The sequence below is a fragment of the Chenopodium album genome, chromosome 22 (assembly GCF_948465745.1).
Source record: "Chenopodium album chromosome 22, dcCheAlbu1.1, whole genome shotgun sequence".
NCBI classification, from domain to species: domain Eukaryota; kingdom Viridiplantae; phylum Streptophyta; class Magnoliopsida; order Caryophyllales; family Amaranthaceae; genus Chenopodium; species Chenopodium album.
The window spans coordinates 13,522,260-13,544,831 of NC_137855.1; the positions used below are offsets into that span (position 1 = coordinate 13,522,260).

The following is a 22,572-nucleotide window of genomic DNA, read 5'->3' on the forward strand; positions in this document are numbered from 1 at the left end:
TTGTGAACTGTTTAAATGATCATGGTAGTAGAGAATACTTTTTTTATGTTATTATATTGTTCATGAACATTTAATGATATGGTCATAAACATATAGTTAAAGAGATGATATAGTGTTGAGAATTTAATGAATTACTAGTACTGATATGATAATGAACATGTTCTCTTTTTTTTTTTTATTTATTTTTTTTTGACGAGGATATTGAACATGTTCATTCTACTATAGTTTGCACAACAAAAAAAAATAATCTGTTTTCACATTTTTATAATAATATCTAGCAAACAATACTACTATTGTATGAAATACGACATACAAAATATATAACTTGTTTATACATCAAATATGTTAAAACAATATTCTATTTAAAGAAAAAAGAAATTGCTTATATTTTAACTCATTTATCAACCTTCTCGCTGCCCTTCATTTTTTTTCAATACATTTCATTCAAAAAGCATTACTTGAGGCGTGTATTCCATTTGCAGCTTCCTGATTTGATTTTCCTGTATATCCAAAAAACCAATATATATTATAAAGATAAATGGTTTATTATTGGAAAAAAAATAAGTGTCTAAATTTTAATAATATAAAAGTGATAAAATATGGCATAGAACATTCAATAACATATAAATGAACATAAAGAGGTATGATTATGTACAATTATATACTTATATTATTTTTCTTCATTTTACAAATCCATTTTTGATTTGGGTATTGGATACACACACTCAACAAGTCCATAGTAAATACCTTATATAAGGGTTGTCTACAAGTACGCAATGTTATGGTTTTGCAAATATTAGTACTCCCTCCGTCCCATATTATAGTTCCTGTTTTCCTATTTTGGAGACCTAAAATGATGTTCCTGTTTTTATTTTTGGATAGTATGTAAAAATCATTATACCCTCGTTTTTTATAACTTTATTCATTGAACTTCCTAATTCACTCTTAAATTATCCACTTGCCTTGTACTTTTTTCCACTTTTTCTCTCTAACTTTTGTCTATAATTGTATTTTTCACTTTTTCTCCTTAAATTATTCACCTGTCTTGTACTTTTGTCTAGCTTTTTCCACTTTTAATATACTTCATCCACCTTTTCCTCCCATTTCTTAAATAGCGTGAAAAAATACAAACAGGAACTATATATTGGGACGGAGGGAGTACATATGTTCAAAATAAACATATTATTAGGAATAAATGAACATTACGTTTTTTTAATATGAACATTTGAATGATTATTTGACAATCAATTTTAAATTATTAAACATTCATTAATCTCATTTTTGAATCAACAATAAGTATATGAACATTATTCATTTTATGAATGATCATATGTTATTTTTTACAAATTAAATTCAAAACGAAAATGAACATTCATTAGAAAAAAAAATTCCCACAATAAACTAAATTTACATTTCAATCCCAACGAGTTTTGATCAAATTATCCAGAAAATTATTACAAGTAAAATATGTTTCTAATTTTTTGTGTCGAACACTTTCATAATTTAATAACTCACCACAAATTAATTTAACACAAAATAGAGTATATCATACATAATTTAACTATAATAATAGGAAACCACAATAATTTGATATACACCATAATTTGATGGCTAGAGTTTTCGGTGAAATGGCAAAATTCAACAAAAAAATCAATGAGATAGAGAGTGTGATACCGTGTATACCTTACGATGAATTTTTGTTTGAATGACGACGATCTAAATTGTTATTCAACAATCAAATTGGGAAAAAAAAATAGGATAATCCAAATAGTCATCGAACAATCATATCAAATTACTTCAAACCTTCACTTTCATTCAACAACAATTCACAAAATAAGAAATCAAATTGAAAAACAAGAGAGAATTTGGTACCTTAGCTTAATAACAATCTTGCATAGACAATGAAGATCTGGTGAAGGACAAAATGAATATAGGCAATTTCTAAGAGTAATATAGAGCACTTTTATTTTTTGAAGAGAGAGAATGTGGGGAAATAGCAAGGAAACTGATATGCGAGCGCCGAGCAGTATGAAGCGTGTTGTTTTGAGTGGGGGTGTAGGTAGAGTTCCCTACTCTAGGGTTCTAGGGTGTAGGGATAGATAATTCGTACTACAGCTGGACGCGCCTTTATCCTTAGGCCTTACTCCAGCTGTTCAACTTAATGTCGATTTTCGACATTTATTGACCTTATTCCAATTCACGCAACTATGAAGTATATTTGAGGACTAAGTTTAGCTTAGAAGGTTAGCTGATTATTGTACTGCTTTAGTCTTAGTTTTATATTTTCCGTAACTTGTCTTTAGTTAAAGATTTTCTTGATTAAACTTTTAGAAACTAGTTTTAGTTTTATTTGATTTTAGTTTGTTACAATTTTACGGAACTATTTCCTTGGTTTTCATTCTTTTATGCTTTAGTTTAGTTTCCATTAGTTTATTTCTTTTTAGTTTTCATTCTTTTAAGTCTTTAATATTTTGCTTTATTATTAATTATTATTGTTTTGTTTTAGTTTTATTATTATTGTTTTAATTATGTTTAATTTAATTGCTTTGATTAGTTTAGTTTTAATTATGCACGAGTAGTTTATTTCTAGGGTTCTTGAGGATCCATGAACAATATGAAGGGATGATTTATTGTTATTGATTGTTAATATTTTGGGTTAATTTCCTATTGATTGTTATAATGCTATGCAATTACATTTGCGCAGGTTTAATTGTATGAGTTACTTTGATTCGAGATTCGACAGATGAGAGTTGATATTAAGGCTTAGTTTCAATAGACAGGTTAATTTATAAATGGTTAAATCAAGATTCGAGAGATGCGATTTAATATCGCTAAGTTAATTCTGTGATTATAATATGTAGCGAAATCCCTTTATAATCTGGTTAATTTATGCATTGATAATTGGTTGTTATGTTTATCCCGGAATATTATTTATTGGTGAACATATGACCCTAGGTCTTTTTATTATTGCTTATTTCCCTTAGTTTAATTATTATTGTAGTATATTTCTCACAAAAATACTCGTTTCTTGATAATTTAGATTATAATAATTTATTAGGAATAAAAGAACATTATTTCCCTGTGCATTCGACCCTACTTCCCTATCTATTATAGTTAGTGGTTTTAGGAATTACTTTTGATTAGGTGATACGACTTTAGCCTGTCATTGATTGAGTTTCTCCTACTAACCAACCACTAATCTCTTCATTGTTATTTGCACCATCCATAATTATCATTTATATAGGTCAAATTGTAGGTAATTGCAATCTAAAGTCTAAAATACAGCATGCACGTCAGAAAAGCACTAACCATCATGTAAGTACTATGTATTTATGCTATATCAAGTTATAGACAAGACCAGGAAGAAGACTGATATAAATGCAAACATGAAGAAGACTGAAGTCTTCACAAGACAAAATAAGAAAGGTGACATTGCAGACATTCCCATGTAACAACCACCTCCTCCTTATACTCATCTTGAATTATATACCCTAACATATTCTTATTTATACATTTCAATCTAACACCTTCTTTACGCACCAACTTGTAAACAATTAACACTTCCTTGTCATCCCTCATATAGCAATTAACGTATGATCTATTTTAAAACTTACTTGAGGATAGTGATCTAATATTATCCTGTGATTGTTAAAGTTGGTTTGTAAGCTGTAATTGATGGTTAGAAAAACTCTAGGAAATGAAACCTGTGTATATTTCTAAGCTAGTGATGCAACTGCTATGAATACAAGTAAATTTTGGTCATACCTCCTTAGTGTTTGATTCTTATAAAATTTTGTATCAGATGGAAGCACTACAATGTAGTATTTCCCTTTTGATGCTATTTTGACTAAAGAACATTCAGGCAACTATCACTAAAGAATAAGTAACAATTAACATATGATCTATTTAAAAAAACTGTTTAAAATAGATCACTACACTATCGTTAAAGGCAACTATATTACTTAAAACTGGCTTTGCATGTCTCTAACTACTGTAAACCTATTTAATTTTCAATCAACATAAATCACGTACAACTGGTTACAATAATACGAATTAATACCTAAATGCCTAATTTAATTTTCCAAACAAACAATTGCAATTGCATAATCGCTTAATTCACATTATCAAATTCTAAAATCAATTGCATATATATCGCATAATACCTTGAGCTTGCATTACATGTTGATTATCCTCCTGAACTTCATTCTCATCCTTAGCTTCAATAATAGCTTGTTCTACATCTTCAAAAGCTTCATCTTCTTGTTCAAGTTCGAATTGAATGGGATTATGATACAAGTTTTATATATTTGACAAATCAAACAATGATCAATTAATTTGCACAATTGAATCAAAATCAAATAGATGATTAGTAATTTTTATAATTCTTACCTTCATAGTTGCTTTCAATTTGAGCTTCTCGTTCAGATCGAAATTGATGACGTTAATATCGAAGTTTTCTATAGTGTCCTATATATTTCGATTTAGATCAATTTCAATTAATTGTTTATAAGAATTAGCAATTTTTGCAGAAATTGATTGATTATGGAGAAATTATGAACCCTAGAATTGATTAGAAGGAGAGAGAGAAAAAATTCGAGCTCTGATGATGAAGTTGTTAATGGCGTCAATGATGAAGTTGTAGGAGAAAGAAATTATGAACCCTAGAATTGATCCATGCTTGCTAAGTGGATGAAAGACTACATAACTGTTCTAGAGAATGAAAATTCACCTCCTCCCGGTGAAATAAGTTGCCGGAAATTTTCATTTATGGCACGTGTTGCACCTTACACCATAGTTGGTGGTGTTTTGGCTACTACGCAAAGTTTAGGGTGCTCGGTGCACCTAAGCCATACCTTAGGGTATTGCAGCCAATTTTACATTTTTTCTTTCGTTTGGGGTTTTACGAGTTTAGGGGTTAGTGGGCTGGACTGTGAAGATTTCGGCATGTTTTGCTTGGGGTGGTTTTGGCACGTGAGACTTTTGGTCTAGTTTATTATAGACCAGGTCCACCCAAGATTTTTTAGTAGACTTGTAGTGATGAAATCCAAAGCCGAGATAGATACATTAAATCCTCTTAACTATGAAAATTCATATCATAATAAGCTAGAGTTGGGATTTTCCACTATTCATGTCATCATTGACTTAATTTTTTTTACCAATATATAATATATAAATATGATTATATAATATGTTGTTGGATTTTTCATAATGTCTACTTTTATAAATTTATTTTTTCATAATTTTTATTAACCTCTAATTAAAAATACTAATGATCAAAGTTGTATCTCGACAGATGTGCAAATCCAACTCTAGCTTATAAAAAAAACAGATTGAGTACCATTGTGCAGTCAGTGTTATGACTAATGAGGCCTTCACGTCAATTCAACAAACTTTAGTTTGCTATCATTATAACCTACTACGTATTACTAATCAATTCTATAGTATTTGACATGACTAAATTTGATGTTTGGTTACTTGTACATGTTTTGTACTTGCACACTTGAGCGAGGCTGCAGTTTTCAGAATGGCTTTGGCAGCGGAATGAAGAGTCCAAGGAGGGAATCTTTCGTTGTATCCATTGAAGTTCAAACCAAAAATTCGATTGGAGACAATTTCAATATGTTTTACTAATCCAAAATGAATGTTGACTTTTGAGCTTCATACCTATGCTTATACCACCATACTGAAAATGAATGTTGACTTTTGAGCTGCATACCTATGCTTATTATACCTGAAAATGACCTGAACAAATGAACATCCTAATTTTTCAAAGTTTCAAACCACCTAAATTTTTCAAACCCTCGATTTTCAAACAAACAAGAGCAAAGGTTCAAACACTTAGTGCTTCAAACCTAACAAATAGTCCAAAATAAAACACAGTCTGGTACCTAATTATCAATTACAAACCAAGAGTGTACTTAACAAATTACAAACCAAGTTTCAAAACACAAGTTCAAATATTCTAGTTCTCAAATAAGATTAGAGGATGCAATAGGGCTTTCAATTGGATGAAGATCGGGTGATGTACAGTGGCGGATCCAGGATTTTGTGGGTGCTAGGTCACCGACTCACCGTCACCAATCGATCGCATACAAATCAATAATTAATGTATATATATTCTAAAAGCTAATAAAAAATTCATTCCAAATTTGTATACATACGGTGTACAGTAATTTACTGGACATCAGAGGACACTTTTATCAAATTTTAGGTCACTTTAAAAAAAATTTGGGTTACTTTTATTAATAAAGAATAAATACTTTGCAACTTATATTTATGTCAAGGTAACATTTATTCATATTAGGGTCATTTTTACTCATTTTAGGGTAACTTTATAACAGATGTATAATATTTTATTGTACATTCGATTTATTTAAAAGTTTGTCAAAATATCTTGTGGAAGAGGAGGAGGATTTGTGGCAGATAATTGACAAATCACCAGTAAAATTACAAAAAAGATTTAGAAAGAATGTAAGATTTGAGGGATGAAGGTAATAAATTAAAAAATAAATTTCAATAAGTTACCTAGTGAGAATAAAAAAGGAAAAAAAAAAAAAGAAGTAACAAAGAAAGCAAAAGATAATGGAAACGCTGTTGGTGGGCTTTGATCAGTGACCTCAATATAGAGGAATGAGGCTTTAACCACTAGACTAATGAGCGCTTATGATTATTTAATGCAATGTTTAATATTTAATGGCCCTTTTTTTTTTTTTTTTTTTTCCTTCTCGTGGGTCAAGTGACCCACCGTGCATAAGGGTGGCTCTGCCACTGGTGATGTATGTGGCGTATCATTCTTGTTCTCCACCTCAAGCTTCATAATTGATCCACAAAGCATTTCCAATTGAGGATCCATAGAGTCTACAAAACACCAAAAAAAAAAACAAAAAACAAGTTACTGCCAATTGAGGACATTACTTCCTGCCAACAGTCACAAGTCACAAGAGCAATTATAAATCCCTGAATCCTAATAGTGTACAATGTGTGCACGCTTAAATTGTAAAGAAATATGGCAGGGATGGAAATGTCCAAACTAGTTCCTAAGGTAAAGCAAGTCAAACATATACCTCAGCAACTGCATAACAGTAAAGTTTCCCAACATTACATCAACAATTAAGAAAACTAGTAGGGACTGGGGAGTAATAAAACAGGAAAATAAACTAATCAAAGGCTGATTAGGGCTTTACAGTCTCAGTCAAAAGTTCAAAACCAAGCAAATATAATTCAATTCCAGGATTTTAAGGGGAAAAATAGTAACCAAGAACCAGCAGACAAGTTCATTGACCCAATATGTATTTCAGTATTTGCAAGGATGTATGATAAGTTCAAAGCTAAACTTCCCAAGGAGTCTTTCATGTAAGTCAGCAAAGGAACTATTTCACTAATCACCATTTAAATATTTAAGCTACCCAATTTCTACATAGGTTAAGAAACATACTACTCCTTAGTAGGTTCTAAGTTATAATAATACAATACCATCAACTCATCAAGCATAGAAACTTGGAGAAGAAAGAGGATTGAGTCCTCAAATTGGCTTTGAATTAGAGGGCACTGAACAACTTTAATACTCCATATTCACAATTCCATTAAGCTCCTTGCCTCCTTACAAATTATTGAAATTAACAATAAACCTTTAAGATATCTTCCTTTACCTGTCAACCACTTTGATGTCCGACATGTCACTCTTACAACTAACTGAAAAGCCTTCGATAAACTAACCCGATTATTGCAATGCCGCATAATGGCCTTTTTACAACACCCTTTCCTCACTTTCAATTAGCTAACAGCAGCTACTTTCCTTCCACTTCACAAATCCATACAATTCCATCTCTTCAACCCATAAAGGGAAGAAAAACACACGAAGTTACATCCACTGCCCAAATAAGCCTTGATTCTTCTGTTTAATATGGACAGAAGTACCAGGTATGGGAGATGAAATGGTCCTCCTCCGAATCTTTGCCATGTACTTATACAATTTACTATTATTGATCCAGCTCTATGTAATTTACAATATAATGGATTTTCCCTAAAGAGAGGGGGTGCAAGTCTACTTATGGGGAATATTCTAGAAACCCTTGAATCCTTGGATAGGGATAATCTCAGCAAAATACAGTGATAAAGCAAAATCCCTGAATCCTAATAATGTACAGTCTGTGCACACTCTTGCATTGATAAAGAATATGGCAAGGATAAAGAGTGTCCAAACTAGTTCCTAAAGTACAGCAAGTAAAACTTATAACTCAGCAATTCAGCATACCAGTAAAGATTCCCAACATTACATAAGCAATTACCCATCACTATCAGCAATTTATTAAGCTACCATTTTCGGAACAAACATAGCTTACATTTCCATTTGCATCCATCTACATTATACACAGCATGTTTTATAAATAAAGATCATTGGACAACCAAAAAAGGGGTGAATGCATGATCAACTCATTCCAATTACATCAAAAAAAAAAGTTGTGTTAGATGATTTTTATTAAACACTAAATATATCAAGACATAAATTTCTCAACACAAGAAATTATAACATACCTCCTTCGGCTCTAGGATCAGTTCCACGTTGCCAAACATAAGTCATCCCATCCCAAGCAGTACTAGCCAACAACCCTTCGTCAAAAAAACTCATATCGATCCCGCCTGGGGAATCAGTATGAAGATCATACTTCTCAATTAAAGCATCCTCCACCGTAAAATCCCACATACAAACCGTGTAATCTAAAGAAAAACTCATAACCATGTTCCGGCGATGTGGCGAAAACTTAACCTTCATTACAGCATACTCATGACCAGAAAGAACAGCAATGGGAGTCCTAATACTCCTCACATCCCAAACCCGAACCATATTATCCACCGCCCCGGTAGCCAGCAAATAATCATCATACATATTCCAATCACAAGACAAAATCTCATGTTCATTACCAAGTATGGTCATAGTAGAGCGCGGGTTTCGAACATCCCAACACCGAACCGTGTAATCCCCGGAAGCCGAGGCGAAAACATTGTCAAGCAGGGGATTCCAAGCAACAGAATAAACACAATAATCATGTCCCTTGAAGGTGCGCACACGGGTGGGGTTATCAACAGTCCAAAGATTAATTGTATGATCGAAAGAACCGGAGATGAAGGAATTACTGCGTTTTGGGCTCCAATCGACGGAATAAGCTTCATCGCTGTGTCGAACGAAAGAGCGACAAGGGTTTTGTTGAGGGGGAAGAGAGGTGTCGTACAGTTTGAGGGAGCCGTCGGCAAAGGCGGCGACGAGGAGGTTGTTGTCGGATTTGGACCAGGAGACGTCGTTGATGCCCTCGGCGGTATCGAAGAAGGTGAGCTCGGAGATGGGGGTGGGAGATGATGGGGTGGGGGAGAGGTCGAGGATGTGGAGGCAGCCATTGCCGTTCTTGCCGAAGTTTTTGGTGGTGGCGACGGCTAAGCGGTGTTCGTAGAAGGGGCTGAATTTGACGGAGCAGCCCTGGAAGGCGGTTTTGAACACCGGCATGATTGGAGTTGATTTGCTCTGGTGATTGTGTAGGGTTTGTCTACTAGGTTGGTGGGTGGATTATGAATTTATGATGGTCGTTTCTCAACAAATGATGTAGATTAGGGTTGTACAATTGTGGGGGAAATAACCTAAATTAGCCCATTTTAATTAGTGTTATATTATTGTCAAGCCCAACATCCAATATACATTAAACCCTAACCTTAGGGTGTCCTTATTCTATCAAGTCAATTCGTGAAGCAAGTCAAGCCCTACATCTTGTAAGGAATTAAGCCTGAAACGTTTCAACACTTGTTAAAAACTAATTTAAGAATATAATATGTTAAAACAACAATTATGTATCGCTCATTACCTCAAAGAACATAATACTTAAATTCAAATAACATAATAGCTAAATTTAAAGAATATAAGGGCTAAATTCAAAGAATATCGGCGCTAAAACAAATACTTCCTCCGTTTCTTATTAGTTGATGCGTTTCATTTTGGCGCGTATATTAAGAAAGAAAGCAAGAGATGTGCAAAATACCAAAATACCCTCTCATTCACTCTCTGACATTACCCCCCACCACAGGTACAACAACCACAGCAGAGGTAACCAACCTCCACATCAGAGACCACAACAGGTTGTTACTTCTCCTTCTGATTCTGGCCTATCAGAAATCAAAACTATGTTAGCCAATATGCAAAAGCAGATGCAGAGTAGGGATGCGCAAATTGATTCGATCCTAGCACATATTAAAATCATAGATAATCAAATTGCGCAACTTTCCTCTACTCTACAAACTTGCCAGCAGGGAGCCCTACCATCGCAGCCAGTACAACCTACAGATCACGTGAATGCAATTACCCTGAGAAGTGGTTCAAAATACGATGGGCCTTGTTGTTGCCAGGTTAAAACTAACTCTTCTGATAATAAATTGCAAGGTACAACTCAAGATAAGATCGGAGATGTGCAGAGTCCTGCTATCAAGATTCCATTCCCTAATAGACATTTAAAGAGTAAGTTGGATAAGCAATTTGGTAAGTTTCTAGAGGTTGTCAAAACTTTGCAGGTAACAATTCCTTTCACAGAATTAATTACTCAAGTTCCAGCATATTCTAAATTTATAAAAGAAATTTTGACTAGAAAAAGATCTATTAGTGAGGTAAAGACAGTTGCTTTTACTGCAGAATGTAGTGGTATATTACAAAATAAATCTCCACCTAAACTAAAAGATCTGGGTAGTTTTTCTATTCCTTGTCATATTGGTAATGTGATAATTGATAAAGCTTTATGTGATTTGGGTGCTAGCGTACGTGTTTTTCCATTATCTGTGAACTCTAAATTAATTATGGGTAAATTAAAAGCTACCAATATTACTCTACAAATGGTCGATCGTTCTGTTAAATACCCTTTAGGTGTTTTAGAGGATGTTCTTGTTAGAGTAGGTAAATTTTATATACGTGTTGATTTTGTTATTGTTGATATTGAGAAAGATTTACAAATTCCAATTATTTTCTTACATTATGTGTAGGGGATGATAATATTACTTTTAATCTAAATAATGTCCCTAAAAGCCCCATCTTAGAGTAAAAGTGTTATAGTGTTGGTGTGGTTGATATAAATAATTTTTCTAATAAGCCCCAAGCTCTCGTTAGAGATCCCTTGGAGGCGGTATTTTGTGTTACATCTTCCGCAGGAAAAACTACTACATGGAAAGATGAAGTGGATGCTATAGAAAGAGCTCTAAATTGTGTAGGGCTTGGGGTTGAAGATGAACAAGTGGAGAAAAATGAGCAAGTTGCGAAAATCGAGCCTGTACTGAAAGTCCCACCCGATCGGGTGGCATTTGCTCAATCAAGCAAAAATACGAAGAAAATCAAGGCCAAAAAGGAATCTCGTGCAACGAGTATCAAGAAACCACCTGATCGTACCTTGGAGACGGGCCCGGTCGGGCGCGAGAGCGCGTCAACAAATATGGCCAACTTCAAAACGCCATAACTTTTGCGTTTCTTAACGAAACTTTGCGTGTGACCAATCGTTGGAAAGCTCTTCAAGTCTACTTTCCAATGAAATTAGAACCATTGAATTATCATTTGCATAAAAAAATTTATGAGCAAAATAGTGAACCTGACTTGTTTTTGCCTCTCTTCCTACTAACACTTTGTTCCTCTCTTGCTCAAAATTGTACTAAGGTGATGCATTGCAATGCTTGGGATGGTGGTGGTTACGGGTTTGATGATGTGGGGTAGTCACTTGGGTTACTAACTTCCCTTTAAGCCAATGGGAACATTGTTTGATTTAGCTTGGGGGGGATTTCTTGTACATATATAGGCACTCTTCTTTCCCTTCTCTTTTTATTTTCTTTGTTGTGCTTAGTTTAGTTTTATTGCTTTCTTAGTCTAGTTTTTTTATTTCTTTATTAGTCTAGATTTTATTTTTTTCCTAGGTTAGATTTATTGCTTTCAAAAAATAAAAAAATCCAAAAATACATTCTAATGAATTATGAATCATGCTTCCCTGTGCCCCTTGATTAAAATTTTTCGGAATTGTTTCGATTCTTGGTTATTGATGATAAATATTGTGGATTAGTTGATCATGATTGTATGTTTGATTGCCTTGAAACCTTAATATGCGTCAATTTTGCCCAACTACTTGTGAATATAGTGCTTGACTAGTTGATTGTTGAGGAATGTGTGTTAGTTCCTGGTATGTCAATGAAGTTGAGTATTGGTTTTTAACTTTGAGTAATGTTTGTATGACTCATTATTATGCACATTGAGGAGGACGAAGGCATTTGTTCTTTTAGGTAGCCTTCAGATGATATTAGATACATTTGTTCCCTTCTTGCTACCCATGTTGTTTCCTTAACCTTTTATTGTTTATTTAGCCACATTACGAGCTTAATTTTTCCCCATTGGTTACTAGTCCCAAGCTTAGCTTAGGGGAGCTACTAGTTAGTGAGGTGAGGGAGTTATAGTGTGCACATAATTTGCACAATTTGGGTGGATATGATAAGTTATTTGTTCTTGTATGTTAATTGGAAAAAAAATGAAAATTGTTGTTCATAGTTGAAAAATTTTCAATGTGAGATAAAAAGAAAAAAAGGAGCAAAAGAAAAAAATTGTTTCAATATGCAAGTGTTCTAATTAAAGGTTACTCAAAAAAAAAAAAAAAAAAAAAAAGAAGTGTCATATTCGTAATTTTCTCTTTATTATTACAAAGACTTTTTATAAAGTTTAGTATTGCAAGCAAGTAGAAAAAAATTTCCCAACCTTGTGATACATGGGAGATAAGAGAAAGAGGGGGAGGCAGGGAGATAGGAACATCTACATATTCGAACGCTAAACTTGTAGCCATTGTCATATTCGTAATTTTCTCTTTATTATTTCTTTTAAAGGATCTTTATTTTAGATGTGTTTCTAAAACTAGTGGGATAGTTGTTGTTACATAGTTGATGCTTGATCATGCTTAGTCACTCCTACTTTATTACCTTTGATGGATGTTTAAGTAAAAGCATTATGTGACGGACGTTTTTGGGCCCTTTTGTTTCATGAAATCGGTTTGCTAGGTGAGTACTTTGCATAAAGATAGTTCTGGGATTTCTATTGTTTCTTTTGTTGGGGTTGATGGTAAAAGGTATTATTGCCAAACTGGAGTGTAATAGAAATTAGAATTTCATTTAACTTTGTTTCGTATCTGAAAGTAGAAGATTGTGCTATTGATATCACAGAGGAGAGATCTAAATTTCTCTCTTTTGTATGAATTAATCTATTGATCAGTCAAATAAACATACAGTTTTAGATTCGGTGTCTTTTACTTATGTATTTAATTTGGGTGAATGGCGAGTTGCTGAAGGAATAGTATGGTCTTATGTGGCAAAAAAAAGTTAGGATTTGGGTTTTATGTGGCAACAAGAAGGAATGTTGCCCGGCATTATTGCCTTTTGGATGGAAGCCAAAACTTGTGCCACTAATTCATCCAGTAATTTTCCACAAAGTTCTTATGCTGTTTGTTTAGTGTACACAAACTTCAATTCTTGTATGAAAATTTATGTCTAGGGTAGCAGTTTGGTGTGCGAGTGTGGTCTATACCTTAGCATTATGTCTGATTCTTTGGCTTTCGTGTATGAAAATTTTATGTCTAGGGCAGTGACTGTAAAGAAATGACATAATGTTTTTCACTTTATGTGAATTGTTTGGTAGCTAACAATTACGTTATTATTTTGCTCTAAGATAAGCACTCTCGTCGAGGATTGCAAGCAAAGGTGCATCAAAAGGATGAAGCTGTTGAAATATCTGAGGAGAACTGACTTGGAGTCCTATTGCTTTGTTCTTTCAAAACTTGGCCTTTGTGACAACCCTGATTACATGAATTATGATTGTATAACGATTACTAAGTTTTCATTGCAGTAATGAATATTTTGCCTTTAATCTTCTTGCTTCTATATTCACTTCAAGAAGTCCTTTGTTGGTTTAAAATCAAAGGTGCTAATGGTAACTGAGATTAGAAATATTAATGCATCCTTCCATTTTGTCTTAATTTGTATACAGTGCGTAAAGTGATTCAAAGTTCCCATGTAATAAAGCTGAGTGTAGCAATATCAGTTCTGGCCGACGAATGTTTGATTTTTTGGGGGAGAAATGCCCTTTTGTAAACATAGCATTTGCTTTGGCTACTTTATCTTGCATCGTCAAGGAAAGAGGATGTAATGTAGAGTTATTTTTCTCTAGAATGGTACTTCATCTTGCATTATGTCTCTTCGATGGTGGAGAATAACTTCTCTCAATTTTTCAAAGGTTGATGATAAGTTGATAACGACACGAGCCGTTTTATCAGAAGAGTAGGCAACAGGTTTCTTGGCTATTAGTGGAGATTTTGGTAGATATAACTGTCAATGGATACTTCAATTAGGCATAGTCAAGCATGGAAACTATGAAAATAAGTCTATTTTCTATATCATTAATTGATGCCCTAATTTATTTTTTGCATTACAATTTGCCATCACATGAATTGGTCTTGATGTCCAACTGTCTTAGGCATTGCATTTACATTGAATATGTTGTATATATGGGCAGCCTGTGCAACTTCTCTTTGTAAAATAGTTTCATTCTCAATGTCTATGCAAAATGTAAATCAAATGCATACAAGCTAATGTACTGACCATGTGTTTTCAAATGTGATTTGCATGTATATGAAGCTATGAGTAATTTCATTCTTTCGTCAAAAAAAAATAAATTATTATGCTAATATAGTTAATTGGGAATTCAAATTAAAATGATAATTTTTTGCCACAATTAACTCCTTGGAGCTTCATTTTTAAGAAAAGCTTGAATTCCTACAAATCGGAAAATATTTGCGGCTGATGGTTGAGTAACATTACTCATTGGTTGATTGTTTAATTTATAATTGGATATATGCTAATCGGCTTATTAAAAAATTCATAAACAATACATTAAAAATGTTTTTCACTAATTACCTTTTGCAAAATTGGGGGGGGGGGGGGGGGGGGGGAGGAAGGGGGTGCGCGCGCGTGGCGCGCACACCAACAACTAGTTTCTTTTAAAAGTATATATATTTGATGACATTACTTTTTTTTAGTTCAAATTTTCCACTAAATTTGAATTTATAGGTTTAAAAAACTCCTTGTAAAATTATCAAAAAAAAAAACCACATTTTTAAAACAAATAGTCCAATTACAACACACGAATCCCGTACTTATCCATTATCCAATTTAACTTGGTCCTAAAAATACAAAAAACAGTACAAAAACACATCAATTCGCCTAAAAACACCTCATAACATATCTAAATTTAAATACTAGTACAACACATTAGTCCCGTGCTTATCCATTATCCAATTTAACTTAATCTTAAAAATACTTTAATTGTTCAAAAACAAATCAATTCGCCTACAAACACCTCACAAGTTCACAACCTATCTAAATTTAATCAATCCCACATTTTTTTTTTAACATCCCATCATTATCCGTTAATTTCCATCTCAAAAAAAAAAAAAATGCAAAACTCCAATCATGTTCCCTAACCTTAAACACAAACACAAATAAATTTTATTTTTTATTTTTTATTTTTATTTATTTATATTTTCCAAAATTAGTTTCTCAATCCACAAAAAATAATTTCTTCCTAAAAACGTGTCAACACCGCTTTAACCGCGCTCTCCTCCCCTTCTCTCTCGCCGACTTTTTTCGCCCTCCGCCCATCACTCCTTTCTCACTCTTATCTTCTCCTTCTTCTTCCCCCTTTTTTTCAATTTCCCCCAAACTCCCCCCAATATAAACCCTAACTTCCCCATTTCACCTCAGATTATCGAATTTCATTTCGATTCTTCATCGTTTTGAATGTTCAATTCGTAATATTTTGTTGGTTGTGATTAATTTTTCTGGGGTGGAGAGAGGAAGAAGAGGATTGAATTCGGCGGCGAATGTCGGTGGAGAGGTCGTTTGAAGCTTGGGAAGAGGTGCAGCGACACGGCCAAGACTTGGCTGATAAGCTAGCACAAGGTTTTACTGGGTTGATTCAATCGCATATTGCGCCGCCTTCATTTGCGTGGCCTAATCCTCCCAGTACTAAGCTCTTCGATGTCGAATTCGAGTTTCCTACCCAGAATTTTGTGCCCAGGGATTTTGGGCTTGCAATTGATAATTCTGGGATTACTGGGATTTTTGATATTGGGAATAGGATAGGGCAAGCTGGGGCTGATTTTGGGGCTTGTGTTAATGGGTTGGTTCAGCAGTTTTTTTGATCGATTCCCGTGCCATTTATTCATAATGATAGTGATAAGGGTATGGTGAAGCTTCATCATGCTGTTAATGGTGGGGAGAGGAGTGATATGAGTATATTGGTTAGGGAGGAATTGGGTTCATTGGCAGAACAATGGGGGGATTTAAGGTTTTCTGAGAAATCCGAAGCCGGTGTTGATGGAGTTGCTGATGAAGAGCTTTCGGGGTTTAACCTTAAAATTGCCGGTCTTTTCGGTAAATCTCAGGTATACTACACTGTCTATGATATAGTATTGTTTTTGTTTACCTATAGTTTTAATTTGATGGTGTGGAACGAAGTTCATTTTAGCTTAATTTTTTCATTGATATAATACTTGTACTACTTGTAGTTAAATTGTTTTTAATGTCAAATTTATGATGATATTGCTCTGCTGGTTCGGGGGTAGGGTACAGTACTAAAGGTAGCTCTTGAGGTGACCTGTATAGGCTCAGTGTAGCAGCTTTGCGAAATGTTTGCTTTGCTTGCCCAAGCATTCTGATATAATTCTTTGTTCTAAAGTGATTGGTTTAAGGTTTAGATGGTAGAGAATCAGATTTCTGACTTCAGAGTGATATAAATCACTATTTTTTTTTCTCATGTGGCATTTTGATGTAGTAGGCTATGCGGCTGTTATATTGCTTTTTCATATCTTATATTGGTATAGTGATGAGTTTGTTTTTGCTTTTCCTTGATAATTTTACCTTTTTCTATTAGTCAAATTCTTACACTTATCAATTGTTTGCCGACATTTAAAATAAAGAACAACAGGTATTATCCTACCAATCCTTTCAACATAAAAATTTGTCGATTTACCATTGCCTATAGCTTGGGTTTCTGTGAATGTTTTGGACCTGGACCATCTTTAGGAAGATATCCAGTTTGTTGTTTTAGGCCCCATTCTGTTGAAAATGTTATTATTTATTTAGAAAGAATGTTTTTATTTAGTTAAGATAAGTTTGATAATTTCAGACCAAATAAGTTTAAAGAAAATAAATTCAGTCAAAATAAGTTTTGCTGCAATAAATATAAGTTTTGCCACAATTTATATAAGTTTTGACACACTTACAAATAAGTTGTGCTACAATGATTTCGTATAAGCACACATGATACGTAGAAGGTAGATATGTTGCTCTGTCTTGGTTCTTGACCTTGTCTCTGAAACATCTTATTATTTGTGTACACAGGGGACTGTAAATGTGACATCTGCTTATGACAGTAGAACCCGCGATGTTCAAAGCTCTGTTGTTGCACGTGGTGATCTATGGAGACTTGAGGCATCAAGTGGTAGCTCTACGTCAGGAACTCAGAATTCGTCTTTGTTTCTAGTCCAGCTTGGACCTCTTCTCTTTATTCGTGATACAACACTTCTTTTGCCAGTTCATCTATCAAAGCAACACTTGCTTTGGTATGGTTATGATAGGAAGGTGCGTTCTGATCTTTGTCTGTGTCTTACTTATAAAACATAGTTGATAAGGTGAATATGAATACATTATTTCTATGAAACTACCCTGTCATAATAATCTATAAATCACAATTGGGTTTTCTTTGCTCACTTCAAAAAGCAATCTTGTATGTCGCATGGTGATCCTAATCTCTCTGCTTCATGAGGTTTGGCAATGTGCCTCAGTGCTCCAAAACAAGCTATTTAACCTGATTTTGATCCATTTCTTCAGTTCATCTCTATTTCCTACTTTGATTCAGAATGTTTAATTAATTAAAAGTGGATGAAATATATTCTTAAATGATTTATAAGCATTCTTGCAAAACTTTTGATGCATCTCTCTCTAACCCACTTTTAAAGCCTTGACTTGAGGTCTTTTTGAGCTTTTGAAATCATGGTTCAACTTTATTAATTCTAATCAACTATGGATTTCTTACACTATTAATAGACTACAGGTGCAAGTTGCCTTCTGCTTGAAAAAAGAGGGGGGGGGGGGGGGTGTTCATACATATGCAGCCTAAAACTTGTATTAGAAAGAAAAGGTGTTTAATTGACCCTTCAACCACCAATTTACCTAGATATGTATGATTATAGGTTTTCTCTGTAACAAGTTTCTTTTAGTTTTCCAGATGGATTTTAATTGCCTATTTGTTGCATTTGTTTTTAGAATGGTTTGCACTCCCTATGTCCAGCAGTATGGACTAAGCACAGAAGGTGGCTTTTGATGTCAATGATCTGTCTCAATCCTTTGGCTTGTGTAAGTTCAACTCTTCTGGCATAAATTCGAAGGCATTTCATATGAGATATTGAGATGTTACATTTGTTTTATTTTGAAGGGTTTTAATTCCTTCAAGCTGTAGTTAATCTACCTTGTTAAGTTGTTATTTTACTTTGAAGCATCTGTTATTTCTCCTGTAAGGCAGCACATGGTTAAAGAAGAGGTTTCTTTTTATGTCAAGAGTAAGGAAGAGAGGACTGAGTATTGTATGAAAAATAATGGAATGCAGTAGTTTTTGTACTGCGATTGTTTTTAGTGATTGCCCTTGCTAGCTTAACAGGATTCACAGGCTCCGTGTTACTTTGTTATTCATTTTTGTATTCAAGTGTTTTGAAAATTGCAGCTCAATTAGCATGAAAGGTAAAACCAATGATACTTGAAGATATTATTATAAGCAGTAATGTATTCTAGTTAGTTTAGTGATATGGTGCAACAGAATGCGTACATAACACCACTAGTTGTCATTTTAGTTAGAGATGCTTTTTTAAATTGAGCAATGATCACATTCAAAGAACTTAGGTGAAAAAATTGAAGTGGTAGTAGATTTTTTGTACTGAACAAATCACTTGTCTCTGAATATAACAACAAGTTTGCATCATCTCTTCATGACCTTTTGCTGATTAACAGTAGTTAAAATTGCTGGTTATTTATTTTATAAAATTAATATATTTCTCCTCATTTTATTAATATCATGAGATTGGACCTGGAAACTATGAACCAATGCCTAAAGTTGAGCGAAATGGTTTTTCTCTATAATTTTTTTAGTTTGCACAAAACATTGTGTATGAACCAACAGTATACTGTATACTCTATATGGTTAAAGGTATTTGGTGATAACAATCCGTGCTTAATTTTGTACTTGTAAGATGACTTAGATATATGGTTTATTACTGGAGTGCCATCAAGATATCTTATTCTATGGTTTATTACTTAATTCATTTGTTGTAATGAAGCTTATCTTGTCTTCTCGGAAAATTTTGTTATTAGGATTCCTTTTGTTACAGTCCCTGCTATTGGATGAATTCTGTACATGAAGGATGGTTAATGTGTTATGTAATGCTGTTTGTTTTAAATAGTCTCTAAAATTTTCCTTTATGTGCTTTGCCTTGCAGTCATTCATGGATCTACAGTTTCCAAACGGGCAGCTTACTTATGTAGCAGGGGAGGGACTAACCACTAGTGCATTTCTTCCTATTTGTGGGGGTTTGCTTCAAGCTCAGGGTCAATACCCTGGTGAAATGAGGTTCAGTTTCTCTTGCAAGGTTGGTTAGAGGCTTGTTCAACATTATTTTGCTTTTTCCCCATTTATTTTTTAAATATCCTGTTCTCTTCAGCTGGTTTCTAATTTATTTTATTGGTGTTTGCAGAATAAATGGGGAACACAAATTACTCCAATGATACAGTTGCCTGATAGATCATTTACACTTGGTTTTGCACAAGACTTGGCTTGGAAGCGTTCCGGTCTCTTGGTGAGGCCAACCATTCAATTTAAGTAAGTATGAACTTCCTTGTATCCTTACACTTTCCCTCGTGTTTTCATTATTTTCAGATCCTGTCTGGATTCCAGTGAAATCTGATTATGGTTTTCATGCTGTACTACCTCTATCCTAGGATTATAGCTTCATGTACCGAGGCTTGGTTTGTCGATGTAGTGCTGCTTAGGGTGGATTTAAAACAAGATAGAATGCTTCACTTTTCCGATAATCTGATAGTGGATTAATTTTTTGTTTATGGGCTTAAACCTAATAGGAGTGGTAAACAAGTGCCTTGGATAGCTCAAACATGCAAAGGGAAGTAGTTTCTGATTATGAAAGTTTGTATTATTTATAATTCTATTAAGAATTTAAGATGTAAGAGTAGTTTACTGGTATTAATTTTAGACATGAGGATTTCCTGATTAAGAGTTTCTTTTAAACTTTAGATATTTGAAAATTGAAGAGGTTATTAGTTGTATCCTGTTGCTGTGGCAGTTTCCTTATCACAATGGCTACTGGATAGCGTCATATCAGATTTTAGACATGAAGATTGGCACTGTTGTATTTTTTCACTTCTACAGCTTTAGGGTTCAAATCATGGGATTTCTCATTATATCTACTAAAATACCTCTTATTTTTATTTGTTAGTCTATGTCCTACATTTGGTGGAAGTGATCCTGGTGTACGGGCAGAACTTGTTCATTCAGTCAAGGATAAGTTGAATCTCATTTATGGGTGTTCGTACTCAACATATTCGTCTGCGTTTGCATCTGTATCTGTAAGTTGCACAATGACCTTTGTTGCTTTATCTATTTAATTCTTGCCTTTTGCTGCATAGCTTTCATTTTAATGCTCTTTTTCCTTGGTCGCATTTTGAAATTCAGCTTGAGACCCTTTAAATATCTGTATCCTTGTAGTTTTGGTGATGGTACCGAGTGCACATGGATTTTCTAGTATATTTTTGTGAATGCATAAACTGGTTAAATGACTATATGAGATTGATAGGTATAAGTGTAATTTTGTACTAGGTTCTGCAACTGTCCTAAGATGATCTTTTCATATTTCATGAAGTATGTGGCTATCATTGCTTCATTTAGTTTTTCCCTAATTTCATCTTCAGCTATTAGGCTCATATGCTACTGAACAAGGCATCTATCGTCATGTACCCTTGATGACATGACATGACATGACATGGCATGAGTATGGGCATGGGCATAAATCCCTTTCTGACCTTTCATTCTGCGCATAAATGGCATAAATCCCTTTCTGACCTTTCATGGGCATAAATGGCAAGATAGGGAGAGATTGCCTTTTACATGTATATGGTTCAGTTATTTCAGTCCTGGGGTGTTTACATTGAAAACCCTAGATCTGAAATTCTGAATCTACGTCAACATGTGAAATGTTAGACCTTCATCACAAGCTTTAGGAGAGGTAGTCCCTATGAATAACTATGATGAACTAACTCGCTATCAGCGATAGCCATGATGAATTTAACTTGTTTTGCTGTTTTCTGAATTGATTTTAAATTTTCGGAACTTATATGAACTAATTTATTTGAAACTTTTTTAAAAGGTGAAAATAATACACTGTTAGTATGTGAATATTTGAACATTAAACCTTCTCTGATTATATTTGTATGAAATTGTTTTTATTACAATTATACTACCAATTATACATTCATTATTTCATATTGTAAGTTATGGGTTTTCCCAAGATCTAGCTATAGGTGAAGTTTTGCATGGAATGTGGAAGTTTACATTTTAAATTTATTTACAAATGTAAATTCAGATTAAGATGACTTGTGGCTGGACACATTACTCTCTCTCTAATGCAGTCTTGTAAAATCGTCTATTTTTGCTCATATATTTACACTTTTTTCTGCTGCAAAATTTCAGCTTGGTAGGTCTAAGTGGAACGGGAATGTTGGAAGCACTGGGATTGTCCTGAAAGCTGAGACTCCTCTCTCAAATGTTGGCAGACCTGCGTTCTCTGTACAACTGAACAGTGGCATCGAGTTTTAGCCCCTCCATGCCACATCATGTATTAACTTGAACTGTATATAGTACCACACTTGTAACATACCTCACAGCCACCTGTAAATATCGACATTTCCGTAAATACTGGTACATTGGTACCTTGTATCATCTAAGGATCCATATTATGTCTGGATTCTGAAATTTTGCGGAACTGTCTCTTCTCATACTTGGAAATGTTTGCAATAATGAATGTTCGAGCAGCTTTCAAAGTATGAAATTGGTTCACTCCTCTTGCAATCGTTATGCTAGTATGTGTAGTTGTAGAGTAGTGTTTAATCAATTAATCATATATTCATAGGTTTTATTGCATTTTACAAAGTACAAGTCCAACAACTTTTCTTCACCAAATACTAGTAACATAAACATCTAGTGCTTTGACTGCCTACCTTTATTACAAGCTACTAGTTGACAAGTTGTTTTTGCTTCCACAATTGCCATCTACTTATAAGATGAAGGCTAGAAGTGACAAGTTTTGTCAAATAACAATATAGACAGCATTTGACTTATTTGAGGCACATAAGTTTAGATAAGTTCATACAAAATAAGTTTCTTATTTTTGACAATTGTAAATATTTCTT

The 22,572-nt window shown here is 33.8% G+C and overlaps 1 protein-coding gene and 1 pseudogene across 1 annotated transcript; one reads left to right on the top strand and one right to left on the bottom strand.

Annotated features, from left to right (window-relative positions):
* Positions 1 to 5,860: 5,860 nt before the first annotated feature.
* On the bottom strand, positions 5,861 to 9,572 carry LOC145605237 (peroxisome biogenesis protein 7-like). Its single transcript, XM_081661279.1, has 2 exons — positions 8,536 to 9,572; positions 5,861 to 6,858 (listed from the first exon to the last, which is right to left on the bottom strand). Exons 1-2 carry the CDS (start codon positions 9,497 to 9,499, stop codon positions 6,668 to 6,670), a joined length of 1,155 nt encoding a protein of 384 aa, XP_081517405.1. The 5' UTR covers positions 9,500 to 9,572; the 3' UTR covers positions 5,861 to 6,667.
* Positions 9,573 to 15,637: 6,065 nt separating this feature from the next.
* Positions 15,638 to 22,211, top strand: LOC145604825 (uncharacterized; annotated as a pseudogene).
* Positions 22,212 to 22,572: the final 361 nt, after the last annotated feature.